Genomic DNA, 19,675 nt, shown 5'->3' on the forward strand with positions numbered 1-19,675 from the left:
TGGATAGTTGTGCAGCCATTTGTACTCCAAAAGAAAGAAATAACTCTATGTATTTCTGATTTTTTTTAATGTCAAAGATTATATATTAATATATACCAAAAGCAAGATTCAAAACAATATATGCAATGTCCTATGGAAGGAGTGGGGGAAAGGACCAAATATGTATGGATGCGTGTGTGTAAACTCCCAGTGATACATTTCAGAACTGATGATACTAGTGTTTACCTCTAGAAAGTGGGATTTAGAGATTTGAGACAGCTTTTACTTTCTTCCTTATATCTTTCACTTCTTGTAGAGTCTTAATGCGATACCCATTATTTTTTAAAAAGGTGATTGTGAATGTTGAAGTGAAGGGATTATGAGTTTTAAATGTTTTCTTAGCTTTAGAAATTTGCATTGTTCTGCTGTTGTATCTACTGTTAGTATGGCAATAATGCTGTGTAACAAACCACCTCAAAATTTAGTCCCTCACAGATAATGCTCACTTACCATCACCTGCAGATTAAAATTTAGTGCCTTACAAATAATACTCATTCACCACCATCACCTGCAGATCAGTTGGCTCGGCTGATCTGACTTGACCGTGGGTAGCTCTGCCCCACGTATTCCCCGTTCCTCCTTGGACCAGCACTTTAGCCGAAGGTGATGTTCTTGTGTTTGGAGAAACAGGAGGGCAGCAGGCCTGTTAAGGCCTAGGCTCGATATTAGCACACTGTCTCCTCTGCCCATGTACCATCGGTTGAAGCAAGTCACGTAGCTGAGCCCCTGGTCAGGAGGAAGAAGACTGCATTCCAGTCTCAGTGAGGCCGAGCAAGAGTGGGTGCAAGAGGGGTGAAGAGGTTGTTCAGTTAGCCATGACATTAAGCTTGTATGTTAATTTTATACTCAGAAAAAGGATTTACTCTCGTTTTTAAGAAATCATTCATATATAATATTTTTAAAAACTTGAATCTGTATAACAATTGATGCTGAGATATTTTTTCAGTAATTCCACATATGTGGGAAAGCATAAGCATAAACCTTTAACTCCTGTGTAAATTAAATAGGTTTAAGAAAGTGTTCTCATGAAATACTGAATCTTTAGTAAGCATTTCATAAATCATTGAGCTTGAGAGGTATTTTTTTAAAGTAGAATATATAAAAACAGCAATATTAATCAGTACTTTCCCCTTGAAATGGATATATACATGAATATAAAAAGTTTTAAGTTGGTTCTCCCAGTTATTTGTTTTTTTTAAAAAATACAATCCTTTGATGCATTTATATACTCTTCCCCAGTTAAGGGTATTCAGTATGCTAAAGGATCTTACCCTCAGGAAACCTGAGCGTTTTTGTTTTCTGTGTCCTTCATTTGGACAGGAAAAGAGGCACACCTCTTTGGTAGCTTTTCGAAATACAAAGGTAACAATTCCTTGAGGTTGACCATTATGTAAAATTTTTCTGTTTTCATATCACTTTGGGAAGTTTTTAGATTATGTTGAATTTTAATTTGCTAATTTTTCAGTTGATCTAAGATGTTTGGTGTTAAGCCAAAAAAATTGGAAAGTGGGTTTTTAAGGTATTACTTTAGTAATATTAATTCATTCAACAAGTATATATTCTGTTCATAATAATTTACATCAGGGGTTAACAAACTACTGCGCATAACGAAATCTGTCCTGTGGCCTGTTTTTGTACCGCCCTGTAAGCTAAGAATGGTTTTTACATCTTTAAAGAGTTAATGAAAAAGAAAAGAACAAAGAATATGTGACAGAGGCCAGATGTGACTTACAAGCACAAAATGTTTACCATCTGGCCCTTTCCAGAAAAAGATTGCTGACCCCTGATTTCTGTAGTTATACCGAGTATTGGAAGAATTTGCAGCTTTATCTTTCTATACTTGTATAAAGAAAGAAAATCAAATAAATACTTTCTGCCTTTGCTTCCAAGAACGCTACTGAAATTTGTAAACCCTGGTGATCACCGTATTTCCTCTTCATTGGGTTTGGGTTTAGTTACAGTGAATTGCCTGCCTAGCTGATATTGACTGATCCAAGTTATCCTGTAATGAAACTTGTCTTACCTCAGAATTACAAAGCTATGATGAATGAGTAAGTGCAGCTATTACAGGATTTTCATCCTCTTTGGTTATGTATTTCATTCATAGTTATTCAAGAAACCTTAGAGTATTAGGCAAATAGAATTATAGAATCAGTGACCAAATGCCAGAGAAACATGGATGCCAAGTAGACGGATTGAATTGAGTTTGCTGCACAGTTTTGGTTTCAGCAGTCGCCCAGAGTGGCACATGTCTGTATGTATTTTTGTATTACTGTTGGTGTATCTTCAGGATAAATTCCCAAAAGTATTATTGCTGGATCAGAGGGTTAATGTACATGTAGTTTTGTTAGTGGTTACCAAATTCCCCTCCATGTTTCATCATACCTGCAGTATGTAAGAGAAGCACCGTTTTAGAGTAGTCACATTGCCTCTTAATTAAAGTGTGATGAGGGGGTATATGTGTATATCTAGATCTATATAGGTATATTAATATATGTGTGATTTTTGAGGAAGGGACATAGAGAATACAAGGCAATTGACTATCTCTTTATGTTTATTGCTTTTAACCTTTTTTCCTTATTCCCTGTGTATAACACAGTTTAGCATGATTGAAAATCTCCGAAGTGAGACAGAATATGAAGGGAACTTACTTGTATCTTTTGAATTATAATAATTCACTTGATGCTTTGTGAGCCTCTGTTTTTCCTCTGATTTAGTTCCAATAAGTAATTTTCCTCAGTGATTTCACACTATTTTAGGATATTTAACTAGTCCAGTTGTTTCAATGGAAAATGTTCAAGTTGAGGCTGTGATTTTAGAAAGGTCCACAAAGCTCTGTCTTCAAACATGTAAAAATGATAACTCCTTGCTGACAAGAGCAGAGTAACTTAAATATAATTTTATTTGAGATGTGATGTTTATGCTAAGAAGATAAAATATTCCAGATAGACATGACTTTCTGGAGGAGAATAGAGTAATGACCTAGGCTGGGAGATTGAAAGGCCCACTGTGGACGCTACAGAAGATGTTAAGGCAAACACAGGTTAGGAGGAGTGGTAGTTAGAAGGAGTTGAGGAATAACAGCCCGATATCAATAGTGAAAAAGAATTTTCCTTCTGGTTACTTTTCAGGGACTATAAGTGATAATGAAAAGTTTTATTACAGCAGCTGCAGTTTGAAGGCCACAGTAAACATCCAGTTTCAGAATTTTTTCTTTGATCTACTAAAATCAAAGAGAACCTTTTGTGATTTTTAATATGAATTTACTTCTGGTTGTTTCTCTGATTTGTGTGGAGGAATAACAGCCTGCTCTCTGTTTGTGAGCCTTCCTTCTGTGTTCCTAGTGTTTACCTGGACTTTTGTATTTCTCAACAGCAACAATGGTGTGGTTGGTGAATATGGCAGAAGGAGACCCAGAAGCCCAAAGGAAGGTATCCAAAAACTCCAATTACAATGCACAAAGTAGGTGGCTTTTATTATTATTTCCTGATTTGGGGGATCATTGTCATCTTATGAGTTATGAAGCAATGATTTTAAGTACTTTCACTGGTCATGAACTGTTTTGAGAATCTCCTGGAAACTGTAGTAACACCCAGCAGACACAGATAAATACTTGAATTCACATGCTCCAAACCCGACAATCGGCCTAGGTTAAGAATTTCTACCATTAATACCAGTATGAAAATGTTCAAGTTGAGGCTATGATTTTAGAAAGGTCTTAAGCACTATCTTCAAACATGTAAAAATGAGAGCTCCTTGTCTGACAAGGTCAGGGTAACTTAAATATAATTTGATTTGAGATGTGATGTTTATGCTAAGAAGATAAAATATCCAGATAGACTTGACTTTGTGGAGGATAAGAATAATGACCTAGGATAGGAGATTGAAAGCCCCACTTGTGGACACCACAGAAGATGTTAAGGCAAACACAGATTAGGAGGAATGGTAGTTAGAAAGAGTTGAGGAATAACAGCCTGATATCAATAGTCAAAAAGAAAGGAAATTTTTTTTTTTTTTTTTTAAGAAAAACAGGACTAACATGAGGAAGCAGACAAACAAAGGCAAAATAAAAGTAGAGAAAGGGCTTTATTGAGATGCTGTTTGTCAGGAAAGGGTGAATTCAGGTTTTATAGAGATAAGAAACTGCTGATTTAGCATTTGAGTAACTGCTAGGAGGACACTTTCAACTGGCAATTAGTATTTGGGACTCAAAGGTATTTGGCCCATTCTGCAGTGACCGAGGTAGTAAATCAGGCTGGGACTAGACCAGCTATAGACCTGGTAGAGAAGTGGGAAACAGAGGAAACAGTTGCTCCAGGTCTGGGTTTTGTGTTAACCTTGTTAAGCTAAAGACATTGGAAAGATTAGTTACCTGTGAGTATATATGAGTTTGAGTGTGTTTTTATACATCAAGATTTTATTCTTTTGACAAATGTAGATTGAGTACCTGACCATGTGCCTGGTATTTTTTGGCACTGGGGATAAGGCACTGAACCAGAGGTCCTGTTCCTGTGGACCTTGTAGCCTATTTGGGGAGACACACATGTTCAACAGACGGTTCATTCAGTTTGTGATAAGCTCTACAAAGGAGAAGTATAAGTTGCTATGAAAGTCTATAGTGGAAGACTTTCATTTATTCTAGAAAGTCAGGAAGGCTTCCCTGAGGAAGTGATAATAGGAGATGGCCAGCTGAAGAGTGGAAGAGCTTTCCAGAAGGGGAAGCACCATGGTCAGGGACCTTGAAAGGAGGAGGAGCTGGACAGACTCGCTCGGTGGGGTGCACTTGGTGTTTCGGTGGGCGCTCTTTATTGTGTGGACTCCTCTCTGCACACCATGCAGCATGTTTAACATGCCTGGCCCCTCACTCACCCACTAAATGCCAGGAGTGGCTTGGAGGTTGCAGTAACCAAAAACTCCCCCCATCCTAGTTATTTCCAACCACCCCATGTGAGGGAGGTGCTACCCCCAGTTGAAAACTAGTGTGTTACAGGAACTAGAAGTTAGATTGGAGCAAAGGGGTATAGGTCTGTAAGAGGAAAAAACAATAGAACTCAGGGGTTGCCTGTATCCAGCACTATGAATATGCTGTTTGTAATTAATTATGGAGGTAAATGCCAAAATAAACAGCCAAAGGGGTTGGAAGTAGGATGAGGATCAGGAGTGAGGAAGGATAGGGCAGGGACTGCTGTTTTTATTTCTAAATCTTATAGTTTTATGATTTTATAAACAACCTCAGAGAAGATTCAGGTTTTATGGAGGCCTGGTTAAGGAAAAAAATACAAATTAAAAATACAAAATTGCTAGAACCTCTCTCAAAAAAAAGTCCAAAAGTCCACACAAGTAAGAAGTGTACAAGCTTCATTTATTCGTGGTAGATGAATAAATTTGAGCATCCATTACTTGTATAAAAAATAAAATAAGTGAGAAAAAAATATTATCAACTTGACTTATGTTATTTTAATTATTTTTGACGTATGGAAGGTTCTGGAGACAATCATGTTATACTCACCGTTTTCAGTCAGACCTAGTCATGATAATAAAATGACTAGCCCATAAAAAAATTCCCTTACTCCTTCCCAGCCTTCACCCTGTAGTCGTGGTCTGCTTTTATAACTTAGTCACTGAAGCCAGTGGCAGGTGCCATCAGTTAGCAAATGCCGTCAGTTAGCAAGTGCCATCAGCTGCAAAGATCAGAGGAAATGATCTCTCATGTGACCAGAAGTCTTGGCTCATTTTATGACTCAGTAATTATCAGGGGTCCGAGTTCTTTCCCACCTTCCTGCTCTGCCGTCCTTACATGTGGGCTTGGTCCTCAGCGCGCTGCTCCTCATGGTCACAAGATGACAGCTGCACTGCCAGGCATCATATCCAGATAAGACAACATCCAGGGGAACGAGGGGCTGCTTGTGGCTTCCTTGAGTCTCATAAAGAGTGAACAAGTATCCCCCACTTTGCAGCAGATTTTGTCTCACCACACATTGGCTGATATGAGCCCCACAGCCTTAGAGCATTCATTGGTAAGAGGAAGGGTGGGGTGACCACGCTTAGTTCGGACTGAACAGAATTAACCACCAGAGTCATGGGTGAGAGGTGGAAACCCAAATAAATCACAACTCTGCCCTCAGGAAATAAGGGGAGAAATGGCTGTTGTGGAAGCAACCAGCGGGCACTGAAATAACCCTTGATTTGTTGTTTAAGGGCCAGCCAACTCACCAGTTACGACGACAGGTAAATTACTGTTCCCATGTAATTTTCTTAAAGGTGTAAAGACAATTTTCCAAGTATTACAGCTGCGATACCCACTTTTTCTTGAAGGCACAGAAAGTGAGTCACAAGACCCAGTGACAGAGAGTGACGATGGTGGCTTCAGCGAAGAGTGGGAAGCCCAGAGGGACAGTCGCCTGGGGCCTCATCACTCTACAGCTGAGTCGCGATCTGCCGTTCAGGACCTTTCCAGCAGCATCCTGGCCAGTGAGGACCCAGAGGAAAGTATGTGCCTTTCTCTACACTGGCAAGTCATGCAAGTCCTGGGTTTTTAAGGTGCTGCAGTTTCATACTCTTCCCAAAATAACATGAGTCAGAGTGTTCCAGTCTAATTCTAAACAGCAGTGCAGTTTTTACTGAGAAGTAACAATAGTTGCTGCTTTTCTCATAGTTAAATTTATTAATGGACCAAATTCTACCCCTCAGATTTTTTTAAATTATCCCTTAATAATTTGATAATATCCTTGACCTTTGGCATTGATTTTGTAAGGTAAAAAATTTTTTTAAATATTATTCCAATAAAACTTAAGGTGTACAAAAATGTCATTAATATATTTCGTTCTTTGCTGCACAGAGACCCATGAATTTAAATGTTTTGCCCTTTTACATTGTTCCTACCCTTTTTTGGCAAGCACTGCATTTTATTAATTTTGAAGAAAATCAAGGGGATTTAGGTTCTGTGCAGTAAAAGTTTGTTCAGTGTCTGAGGTGTGTAATTGCTCAGATTCAGGTCAGCACTCAGGGCTTCTTAGGATATTAACCCGTAGAGCCCACTGGTTAGGGCTCAGTCACCTCCTGAGTTGGTATTAGAGAGGTGATTTACTGAATAAGAAGAGATTAGCACATTTCCTAACCAAGTTACCTCAGTGTTTTCGTTTTCACAGAAGTGAAACTCTTGATTAAAACATACAGAAGTATTAAGTAGTTTGAAAGAAACAGACATCTAGATCCCTTCTCTAGTCACTATTAAGTGTGACCTTGACATTGTCCTTTAGTTTGAGCAGAACGGTTCTTACAGCTCACCCTTAGTCTTTTACCTGGGTTAGAACCTGGGCAGATCCATGACTGTGGTGCTGGGTAAGTTTTCCAGATGTTAGAGTCAGCTGCAGCCTGCACCTTTCACACTCCTGGGAAACCAGACGCAATCACCTCCTCTTTTAGCCAGGCTTGAACTTAACCTTTGCTGGTATCATCTCTGCCTGCAGAGTTACCACTGTAATTAGGTTGCCTCTTCTGTTCTGTCTCTTCTTTTCTCAATGATGTGTAGAAACAAAAGAAGTCAGCAGTATAGCGGTTGAGCATGACAGCAGTGGGATTCTCTCCTACTTTTTTGGGATTCTGTCCTGCTTTTCCTACTTAAAGAGTCTCTCTCTCGATGATCTGCATCCTTCATCAGTAACTTTTTCTTTTTAAAGGAAAACCACAAAACTGTCCCTTCCAACTTCAGATTAATGTTTCGTTTATCTGGGACCAGTATAAACTAATAATTGACATTCTTTTCTCTTCTAAGCATCCAGCACACACATAACCATCTCTTCATTAGTGGTTTATTCTGCACAAGTAAACCAGACTTGTGGTTACTTACAGAAAATTCTCACTTTACAATAGAATTTGATATGTATGTAAAGACATGTGTGTCTTCCAAAACAGCCCTATCAAAATCAAAATTTAATCAGAAAACTGAACACTGAGAGTTTTTAATTAGAAATGTACAACATGTTTATTCAGTGGTCTGCATTGGAACTGCAGAGTCCTAACCACTGGACCACCTGGGAATTCTCCTGAGTCTATTTTAATTTTGCTAATAAAATATACCTACATTTCTCTGTCCATTGAAATGAATTCTGTGAAGCCTAACTATAGCATTTGCCATAATATTATTTAAGCAAACATAAGCCAGTATATGAAAAGTGAGGCGATAATTTTAAGCTTGATGGTACATTGTTTTTGTTTATTTTTTGGTAAACCTCTGTTGAGACATAACTCACATACTATACTATTCACCCACTTAAAGTGATGAAAGTGAAAGTTACTCAGCCGTGTCTAACTCTTTATGACCCCATGGACTATACAGTCCATGGAATTCTCCAGGCCAGAATACTGGAGTGGGTAACCTTTCCCTTCTCCAGGGCATCTTCCCAACCCAGGAATCAAACCCAGGTTTCCCGCACTGCAGGCAGATTCTTTACCAGCTGAGCCACAAGGGAAGCCCTACATTTAAAGTGATGGCCTTAATATATTCACAGAATACCACAGTTGACTTTAGAACATTGTCAATACCCCATAAAGAAACCTTACACTCTTTACTATTACCTCATCAATCCCTCTCATCCTGCCTTCCCCTTTAAAAGTGTGCAGTGCAGTGATTTTTATTATAGTTGTATAGCCATTACCACAAGCTAATGTTGGAACACGTTCATCACCTCAGAAAGAAACCCTGTACTCATTACTCCCATCCCCCCAAAAAACCAACTAATGTACCGTCAAAATAGATTTGCCTTTTCCGGCCACTCAGCTAAATGGAATCATCCAGTATATGGTTCTCTGTACTGATTTCTTTCACTTAGCATAATATTTTCAAGGTTTATGTTATAGTATGTGCTGGTACTTGGTTTCTTTCTATTTTTTTGATTCACTTTTGGCTGTGCTGGGTCTTTGTTGCTGCTTGAGCTTCTCTCTAGATGTGGTGCAAGGGCTTCTCATTTCAGTGGCGTCTCTTGTTGCGGAGCACAGGCTGTAGCACATGGGCTCAGTAGTTGCGGCTCCCAAGCTCTAGAGCACAGGCTTAGTGGTTGTGGCGCATGGGCTTAGTTGCTCCACAACTTGTGGGATCTTCCCAGATCAGGGACCAAACCCATGTCTCCTGCACTGGCAGGTGGATTCTTCACCCCTCAGCCACCAGAGAAACCCCCTCATTTCTTTTTGTAGCCAAATAATATTCCATTTTAAGGATATGTCACATTTATCATCCATTCATCAGTTAATGGACATCTAGATTTTTTCCATTTCGAGCTGTTAGGCATATTGTTGCTGCGAATGTTCATGTACCTGTCTGTGTGGACATATGTTTTTATTTCTCTTAGGTTTATGCCTACAAATAGAATGCTGGGTCATATGATAACTCTATATTTAACCTTGTGAGGACTACCAGATGGTTTTCCTAAGTGTCTGCACCATTTTACATTCCCACTAGCACTGTTCATATGTTCCAGTTCTTACACGTCTTCACTGATATTTTTTATTGTCTGTCTTTTGATTATAATCATTCTAGTGAATGGAAAGTGGTATCTCATCAGGGTTTTGATTTGCCTTTTTCCGATGACTAATAATGTTGAGTATCATTTTGTGTGCTAGAATTTGTATGTGTTTATTTTTGGCTGTGCTGGGTCTGTGTTGCTGCGCTTGGGCTTTCCCCAGGTGCAGCGAGCAGGAGCACCGCACAGCACTGCTGTGCAGTGCACAGACTTCTCATTGCAGTGGCTTCTGCTCTGGTTGCGGAGCATGGGCCCAGTTGCCCTATGGCATGTGGAATCCTGCCGAAGCAGGGATCGAATCCATGTCCTCTGTATTTGCAGGCGTATTCTTAACCACCAGGGAAGTCCATCATCTGCATTATTTTTTAAAATTTATAGCTTTTTTTTTCCTTCCCTGAAGAACTTAGTTTCTTTCAGTTAGTTTCTTATAGCACTATTTGGAATCAAGTCTTTTTAAGGCTGTCATTTGTTTAGCCACTGTGTGTGCCAAGAACTTTTCTGTATTATTTTTAACTCTGATACCAACCTTGTGAAATAGCTCTGTAATCCCCATCTTGTAGCTGAAGAATTTGAGGGTTAAAGAATGAGTTGGGCTCTGTTGCACACTTGAAACTGGTGGAAGTATTCATCATTCTGGGAAGGTTAGCAAGTTAAAGGATAACTGACTCTCTAATTCAGAGCATTGAATTTCACAGGTCATATGGTTTATTTTTTGCACTAAGGAAGACTTCACTCTGGCTTCTACAACTTAAAAAGAAATGCTGGCTACTCAGTAAGATTTTATTAACCAGCACCCGGCTCCTTTCTCACACACATCTGGAGCAGACCCTGCTTCTCAGGGCTTTCAACCCCTGTCTTCCAGAAGTATCTCAGGCAACAAAGCTTTAAGACCAGGATCAAACTTCAGTTGGCAATAGTTACTTAACAACCAGAAAGGTAAAACCAAGTTGTAAAGCTTAATGGGTTACTGTTGAGCCTCAAGTCAAAGAGTATTTTTGAATCCATAGTTTTGAAAAGAACTTGAAAAGTTAAAAATATTGTTTGACAATAGAAAATCTAGGACTTCTGCATTTCTGTGTAAGTTTTAGGAATCAGCTTGTTAATTTCTATAAACTGATCCTAAAATTTATTTGTAAATGTAAAGAACTTAGAATATCCAAAACAGTTTTGAAAGAGAAGAAAAAAGATGGTGGACTTAAGCAATCTGATTTCAATGAAAGCTTACTTTAAAACCACATTAATCAAGACAGGCACAAGGATAGGCATGTAAACCAATGAAACAAAACTGAAAGTCCAGAAGTAAACCTTTATATTTATGGTCAGTGATTTTTTTTTTTTTTTTTTTTTACAAAGGTGCTAAAATAATTCAGTGGCAAAGGGATATAATATTTTCAACACAATCAAAAGTTAACCCAAAATGTGTCATAACCTGAAATGTAAATGGCAAAACTATAAAACTTCTAGAAGAAAAACTTCATGACCTTGGGTTGGGCAAAGAGTTTGTTAATACAACAGTGATACATAGAAGAAAAAATTGATAGGTTGGACCTTGTCAAAGTTTAAAACTTCAAATGATACCATTTAGAGAAGAGATATTTAGGAAATTCCCTGGCAGTGGTTAGAGTTCTGTGCTTTCACTGCTGAGGATGAGGGTTCGATCTCTGGTTGGGGAACTACAATCTCACAAGCCACATGGCACAGCTGAAAAAGAGAGAGAGAAGAGGTATCTGTATACTCATGTTCATAGCACTATTCACAGTGACCATGAGATGGACGCGACCTAAGTGTCCATTGACAGATGAATGGATAAACAAAATGTGGTGTATACATACAATGAGGTATCACTCAACTTCAAAAAGAAAGGAAAATCTAACACACGCTGCAGTATGGATGATCCAAGACATTATGCTAAGTGAAATAAACCAGTCACAGTAAGATGAATACTGTATGATTCCACTTGAATGAAGTACCTCTAGTAGTCAGACTCAGAGATGGAGAGTGGAATGGTGGTTTCCAGGGTCTGGAGGGAGAGAGGAAGGAGTTACTTAATGGATACAGACTTTCACTTCTGCAAAATGAAGAGTTCTGTGAGTGGATGGTGGTGATGGTAGTACAACAGTGTGAATGTACTTAATGCCACTGAACTGTGTATTTAACCACATTTTAAAAAAAGATAGTATTAACAAAAGCAAAGGGGACTTCCCTAGTGGTTAAGAATCTGAGGACACAGGTTCGATCCCTTGTCCAGAAAGATCCCACGTGCTGAGTGCTGCAGCTACTGAAGCCTGCACTCCTAGGACCTGTGCTCTGCAACAAGAGAAGCCACCACAATGAGAAGCCCAAGCACCACAGCGAAGAGTAGCCCTGCCTTTCCGCACTAGAGAAAGCCTGTGTGCAGCAGTGAAGACCAATCACAGCTAAAAATAAATTTTTAAAAAATTTTAAAAATTGGGGGACTTCCCTGGTGGTCCAGTGGCCAAGACCCCATGCTTCCAGTGCAGGGGGGCCGGGTTCAATCCCTGGCCAGGGAACTAGATCCCACATGCTCTGACTAAGACATAGCAAAGCCAAATAAAAATAAGTAAGTTTTTTTTTTTTTTAATTAAAAATTTTTAAAAAAGGAAAAAAAGCTACATACTGAGAGAAAATATTTGCAAATCCTGTTAAAGAATTTGTAGTTAGGATATAAAAAGAGTTCTTACAACTCAATAATAGGAAGATATTTTAAAAAATAGGGTAATACTTTTAATAAACATTTCCTCAAAGGAGAAATATAATGGCTAATAACCACATGAAAAGATACTCAACATCATGATTCAGAATGGCTTTAATCAAAAAAACAGCAACACCAAGTGCTGGTGAGGACTGAAGAAAGCAGAAGCATTGTGCACTGCTGGTGGGAATGCACAGATACAGCTGTCATAGAGAACAACTTGGCAGCTTGTCAAAAGGCTAAATGTTAATTTACCACATAACCCAGCAGATCCACTCTTAGGAATCTCCCCAGTGGGAATGAAAGCAGTCTGCCCACACAAAGATGTGTGCACTGATGTTCATAGCAGCATTATTCATAATAGCCAAAAATGGAACACAATCTAAATGTCCATCAACTGGTAATGGATAAACAAAATATAGTATATCCATACAATGAAAAGCTATTTATCAGTGAAAAGGAACAAACTGTAGATACATGCCAAAATCATGGATAAACCTCAAAAATATTATGTTAATACAGATGGCCAACAAGCACATGAAAAGGTGTTCAACATCACTCACTATTAGAGAGATGCAAATCAAAACTACAGTGAGGTTTCACCTCACACCAGTCAGAATGACCATCATCAAAAAGTCTACAAATAATAAATTCTGAAGAGGATGTGGAGAAAAGGGAACCTTCCTGAACTGTTGGTGGGAATGTAAATTGTTGCAGCCACTATATAAGAATAGTATGGAGGTTCCTTAAAAAACGAGTAACCGTATGATTCTGCAACCCTACTCCTGGGCATATATCTGGAAAAGACAAAAACTCTAGTTCAAAAAAGATACATATACCCTCATGTTCATAGCAGCACTATTTACAGTAGTCAAGACATGGAAGCAGCCTAAATGTCCATTGACAGGTGAATGTATAAAGAAGATGTGGGACATACATACACAATGGAATATATTCAGCCATGAAAAAGAATGAAATAATGCCATTTGCAGCAACTTGGATGGACCTAGAGATTATCATACTAAGGGAAGTAAGTCAGAGAATGATAAGTATCATGTGATATCATTTATATGTGATATCTTAAAAAAGTATACAAATGGGCTTACTAACAGACTAGAAATAGACTCACAGACAGAAAACAAACTTGGTTACCAAAGAGAAACTTGTGGGGTGGGGGTTATTTAGGAGTTTGGGGTTAATAGAGACATAGTATTATATATAAAATAGTAAACAACAAGAACCTACTATATAGCACAGGAAACTATATTCAGCATCTTGTAATAACCTGTAATGGAACACAATCTAAATATATATATATATAAAAAACTGAACCACCTTGTACATCTGAAACCACCACAACATTGTACATCAGCTCAGTTCAGTTGCTCAGTCAGTCGTATCTGACTCTTTGCAACCCCATGGACTGCAGCATGTCAGGCTTCTCTGTCCATCACCAGCTCCCACAGATTGCTCAAACTTGTTTCCTTTGAGTCGGTGATATCATCCAGCCATCTCATCCTCTGTCACCCCCTTCTCCTCCTGCCTTCAATCTTTCCCAGCATCAAGGTCTTTTCCAATGAGTCAGTTCTTCGCATTAGGTGGCCAAAGTATTGGAGCTTCAGCTTCAGCATCAGTCCTTCCAATGAATATTCAGGGTTGATTTCCTTAGGATTGACTGGTTGGATCTCCTCGCAGTCCAACGGACTCTCAAGAGTCTTCTCTAACACCACAGTTCAAAAACATCCGTTCTTCAGTGCTCAACTTTCTTTATGGTCCAACTCTCACATCCATTTCCATACATGACTCCTGGAAAAACCATAACTATGACTAGACAGACCTTTGTCAGCAAAGTAATGTCTCTGCTTTTTAATATGCTGTCTAGGTTGGTCATAGCTTTTCTTCCAAGAAGCAAGCATTTTTAAATTTCACAGCTACATTCACCCTCTGTAGTGATTTTGGAGCCCAAGAAAATAAAGTCGATCACTCTTTCCATTGTTTCCCCATCTATTTGCTGTGAGGTGATGGGACCGGATGCCATGATCTTGGTTTTTTGAATGTCATTATACTTCAACTTTTAAAAATTATATTAAATGAAAGAACCCAGTCACAAAAAAACTTCGTATTATGAGTCCATTTCTGTGTGTCTAGAAAAGTAAGATTTATAGAGTTAGAAAGCAGATCAGTTGCTTAAGGCTTGAAACACAAGTATCTAAGTGGGGTGATGGAAATGTGGTAGATTATGCTGATGGTTGTACAACTCCAAGTTTTTTACAGTCATTGAATTTGTGCATTTTATGAAATAAATTATACCTCAGTGAAACTGTTTTTCAAATAAAAGGAGATGATACCTATCTCTTAGGGCTTCTTGTGAGGGTTTATTAGAACAAGTGCCAGGTACAAACTAGGCAACAATAGATGACAATTACTATTTACTGTCATTATTTTTTATATATAACAGCAGCATCTACTGTTAAGACCTCAGAGTCAGCCCTATAGTATAGCATCTGAACATCCTGTTACAGAAACCACCCCCCCAAAAAAAGGAAAACCTAATTAAAGCCTAACTGTATAATATCATTTACTGACTTCTCATTCAGTGTGGGATGGGGAGGGGGCACATTTTTAATTTGTGAAGTCATAGCAAAGAGTGACAAACTTTTATATTCATAATCTTTCCGTTTTAGGGGGAGTAAAGCTTGGATTAGGAGATTTCATTTTCTACAGTGTTCTGGTTGGTAAAGCTTCTGCAACAGCCAGTGGAGACTGGAACACAACCATTGCCTGTTTTGTAGCCATATTAATTGTAAGTATACATTGATTAAAACCTGTTAGAACTCCTTATCTCAAAACTCTGATTAAAAGGCAGTTCTTTTAACCCTAGCTTGGCTGAGTGTTCCAATCACCTGGGGAGCTTTTTAAAAACAAATAATTGGATCTCACCCAAATAGTTTCTCCACGTGGCCACACATTGAAATCACCTGGGAGCTTTTAAAACAGTGCTTCTCTGAGATATTATTTGTTTTAATTGTGTATTTTTTTTAAGTTCCCCCAGGAAATTCTGGTAAGCACCTCTGACTAGGAACCACTGCTTCAAGCCTGGCAGCATAAATAATTGTGTAGAGAATTAGATCAGTCTTAAAGGGGTAAGCAGTTCCTCACTTAGTGTGGGTTTGGTGGCAGTTTTGCATTTAACGCCACGACCTGCAACATCCAGTGTCCTCTGGGCAGGCAGTATGAGGCAAGAAAAGCTAACATAGTGCCTGATCACACGTAGATTCTGCTTATAGAGTCACAGTGTGAGCCTGAAGCTTTCAGAACTGTGATTTTAAGTAACTCATAAGATATTTCTTACTGCTGTTTTTGCTGGAGGTGTTTTTGCTGATGTCTCGTGTGTGTGTGTGTATATATATATATGTATATGAGTGAAGTTGGATGAAAGGTTAGATGAGAGCCTTTACTTGTGTATTTATTTTGTGATTATATTTGTGATTTATCTTGGGCATATGACCAGTTAGAATTTTCATTTATTTCTCTTTTGAGGTTAGTTTTCTGGATGTGTTTTAGTGTCTCAGTTAACTAGGGTAAAAAAATGGGCTGTATTATATAGCTGCTCTGTGTTTACAAGAAAAGACTGTACAGTTTATAAACAAACGTTTGTTGGTTTATTCCACGAGCACTTCTTTGCCCCCAGACAGCATAAAGAATATTCTTCACCTCTGGGATTTTTAGCTAGCCAAACTAAACCTACAGTAGCCAAGTCAATATTTTAGATAGAAATTTCAGTATTGTTAATTTATTTAAAAATTCATTTTGCTTATTTTCAGATTCTATTCCCTACCTAGAATTAGGGGATGAAATATCAATAATATATGGATAATAATCTCTATTGTGAAGAAAAATAAGTGTTTCCAGATTCAGTGAAAAAACTTTTGTTCTAAAATTTAACCTCAAAGGACCGTGTATTCAGTTAACTAAATTATTATTATTATTTTTTTTTTCCGCTCCCTTTCTCCAGTTAACTAAATTAAGACCAAGATTTGTGATTGAGTTGATTTGCACAGAATACTTGCGTAATTATGTCTGCATTTGTGTTTTTCCCCCCCTTCTCCACAGGGTTTGTGCCTTACATTATTGCTCCTCGCCATTTTCAAGAAAGCATTACCAGCTCTTCCAGTCTCTATCACCTTTGGGCTTATTTTCTACTTTGCCACAGATTATCTTGTTCAGCCCTTTATGGACCAGTTAGCATTCCATCAGTTTTATATCTAGCATATTTACAGTTAGAATCTCATGGATTTTTCTCCTTTGACTATAATAAAATCTGGGGCGGACAAAGGTGATTTTCCGGTGTCCACATCTAACAAAGTCAAGATTCCCAGCTGGACTTTTTGCAGCTTCCTTCCAAGTCTTCCTGACCACCTGCACTATTGGGCGTTGGAAGGAGGCTTCTACAGAAAACGGTTTTGAACACGTCATTGTGGTGAACTGAGTCCCTCAATGCAGAAACTACCAGATCTGAGGGACAAGGACAAGGCAAAGCCATGGGCCAAAAAGTTGCTGTGCTCCCACCAGCAGGTTGACCTGTGGTCACAGGTGGACTTTACCAACGCTGCAGACTCTCAGGACTACCATTACCAGGAGGTTAAGTGAAATGGTTTAAACCAAACAGGACTCTTCATCTTAAGCTACATATTGAAAATCAACCTAATAAATCTGTATTGAATTCTGAACCTTTTTGGGAGATACCATACGGAGAGCAGGCACCAGCAGCAAAATGGAATGATGGGAAGGGACTCAAACTTTCAGACTTTTTGCTGCAGACTTACTATTTTTAAATAAGACTTTTTTTCACCTGAGTCAAGTCAGAGGTATAGGTTGATTTTGACACTTCTTCTCAAGCACTGAAGCTCATTACTATCTGTGGCTGCCATTTCTTCCCAAGGCCAGTCTGAACTTATTTGAGGTGGCTTTATCTTAAAAGTCTTAACCTCAGGTTCAAATTCAGTAATTTCTGGAAATAATGGGACTATAACTCAACATTTCCTATCACCCTTAGGTAAATTCTGGATTCTCCAACAAATTCCTAATTTGTAGGCATATTGGGAGGTTCACTTGCCTCCAGGTGCCTCCCTCCTTCCCTCTCTCTCCCTTTACTCCCCTCACGAGCACTTGTCCTGTGTGGTGAATAAGAGCCCTGTTGTGGTAGCAGATGGTCCAGTTGTCATAGGATTTTGCTCTTTGTGTGGCACAAAGAATCTGTCATGAATCAGTGCTCTCAGCCCTGCTGTCATAATTTCTTCAATAGCAAAATGCAATGTGTGCCCAAAGACAGTAGAATTAAAGAAGAGTAAAATTGCTCGTGAAGCACTTTTCTGTCCTGATTTTTTCCTTTCCTTTCTTTTTTTTTAAACTACAACCCATTGTCTCTTGACAGTAGGTCGGAATTTGAGCCAATAGCCAAAAGCCAGTGGTTTATAAAGTTTACGACTCAGTTGTATCTGTACAAAGCTTGGAGAACACCGTTATTTCCCTTGGTGAGCTGAGGGAGAACCGAGAGTCTGGAGGAGAACCAGCCGCCAAGAGGAGAGAGGAGAGGCCCCCAGCAGCCAGTGGGACAAGAGGAGGCCACGTCCTGTGAAGGAGAGGATCCGAGTGATTCCTCAAGCAACTCACAACAAGTGTTCTGCAGTTTCCCTACCTTTCATTTCAATGTACCTCTGCAGGAGCTGGGCCGCCAAGTTCAGCCCCTGAACAGTTCAGTTGGACAGTGAACAGAAATAGAGTCACTGGCTGTGGGCACATGGCACCTCTGGATGAAGCTTTGCCAGGCACACCCCTTCTCTTACCACAGCCAACCTCAGCCATGGTGACCACAACCCTTCTCCTACCACAGCCAGCCCTCAGCCATGGTGGCCACACCCCTTCTACCACAGCCAGCCCTCAGCCATGGTGACCACACCCCTTCTCCTACCACAGCCAGCCCTCAGCCATGGTGACCACACCCCTTCTACCACAGCCAGCCCTCAGCCATGGTGGCCACACCCCTTCTACCACAGCCAGCCCTCAGCCATGGTGACCACACCCCTTCTCCAACACAGCCAGCCCTCAGCCATGGTGACCACACCCCTTCTACCACAGCCAGCCCTCAGCCATGGTGGCCACACCCCTTCTCCAACACAGCCAGCCCTCAGCCATGGTGACCACACACCTTCTACCACGGCCAGCCCTCAGCCATGGTGACCACACCCCTTCTCCAACCCAGCCAGCCCTCAGCCATGGTGACCACACCCCTTCTCCAACCACAGCCAGCCCTCAACCATGGTGACCACACCCCTTCTCCAACACAGCCCGCCCTCAGCCATGGTGACCACACCCCTTCTACCACAGCCAGCCCTCAGCCATGGTGGCCACACCCCTTCTACCACTGCCAGCCCTCAGCCATGGTGACCACACCCCTTCTCCTACCACAGCCAGCCCTCAGCCATGGTGACCACACCCCTTCTACCACAGCCAGCCCTCAGCCATGGTGACCACACCCCTTCTACCACAGCCAGCCCTCAGCCATGGTGACCACACCCCTTCTCCAACACAGCCAGCCCTCAGCCATGGTGGCCACACCCCTTCTACCACAGCCAGCCCTCAGCCATGGTGACCACACCCCTTCTCCAACACAGCCAGCCCTCAGCCATGGTGACCACACCCCTTCTCCTACCACAGCCAGCCCTCAGCCATGGTGACCACACCCCTTCTCCAACACAGCCCGCCCTCAGCCATGGTGGCCACACCCCTTCTCCTACCACAGCCAGCCCTCAGCCATGGTGACCACACCCCTTCTACCACAGCCAGCCCTCAGCCATGGTGACCACACCCCTTCTCCAACCCAGCCAGCCCTCAGCCATGGTGACCACACCCCTTCTCCAACCACAGCCAGCCCTCAACCATGGTGACCACACCCCTTCTCCAACACAGCCCGCCCTCAGCCATGGTGACCACACCCCTTCTACCACAGCCAGCCCTCAGCCATGGTGGCCACACCCCTTCTACCACAGCCAGCCCTCAGCCATGGTGACCACACCCCTTCTACCACAGCCAGCCCTCAGCCATGGTGACCACACCCCTTCTCCAACACAGCCAGCCCTCAGCCATGGTGACCACACCCCTTCTCCTACCACAGCCAGCCCTCAGCCATGGTGACCACACCCCTTCTCCAACACAGCCAGCCCTCAGCCATGGTGACCACACCCCTTCTACCACAGCCAGCCCTCAGCCATGGTGACCACACCCCTTCTCCTACCACAGCCAGCCTTCAGCCATAGTGACCCCACCCCTTCTCCTACCACAGCCAGCCCTCAGCCATAGTGACCACACCCCTTCTCCTACCACAGCCAGCCCTCAGCCATAGTGA

The 19,675-nt window shown here is 40.8% G+C and overlaps 1 protein-coding gene across 10 annotated transcripts in view; it reads left to right on the forward strand.

The window, feature by feature from the left end:
* Positions 1-17,634, forward strand: part of PSEN1 (presenilin 1) — a 67,232-nt gene extending 49,598 nt beyond the window's left edge. For 7 of the 10 annotated variants that reach the window (XM_059890236.1, XM_059890235.1, XM_059890238.1 and 4 more), the window contains 5 exons: positions 3,415-3,501; positions 6,238-6,267; positions 6,355-6,528; positions 14,955-15,073; positions 16,384-17,634. In XM_059890236.1, the coding sequence (XP_059746219.1) occupies positions 3,415-3,501; positions 6,238-6,267; positions 6,355-6,528; positions 14,955-15,073; positions 16,384-16,539 (566 nt within the window). In that variant the 3' untranslated portion in view covers positions 16,540-17,634. The remainder of the gene's footprint in view (positions 1-3,414; positions 3,502-6,237; positions 6,268-6,354; positions 6,529-14,954; positions 15,074-16,383) is intronic. The other 3 variants (XM_059890239.1, XM_059890240.1, NM_174721.2) reach the window with 2 other exon arrangements.
* Positions 17,635-19,675: the final 2,041 nt, after the last annotated feature.

The sequence above is a fragment of the Bos taurus genome, chromosome 10, assembly GCF_002263795.3.
Source record: "Bos taurus isolate L1 Dominette 01449 registration number 42190680 breed Hereford chromosome 10, ARS-UCD2.0, whole genome shotgun sequence".
NCBI classification, from domain to species: Eukaryota; Metazoa; Chordata; class Mammalia; order Artiodactyla; family Bovidae; genus Bos; species Bos taurus.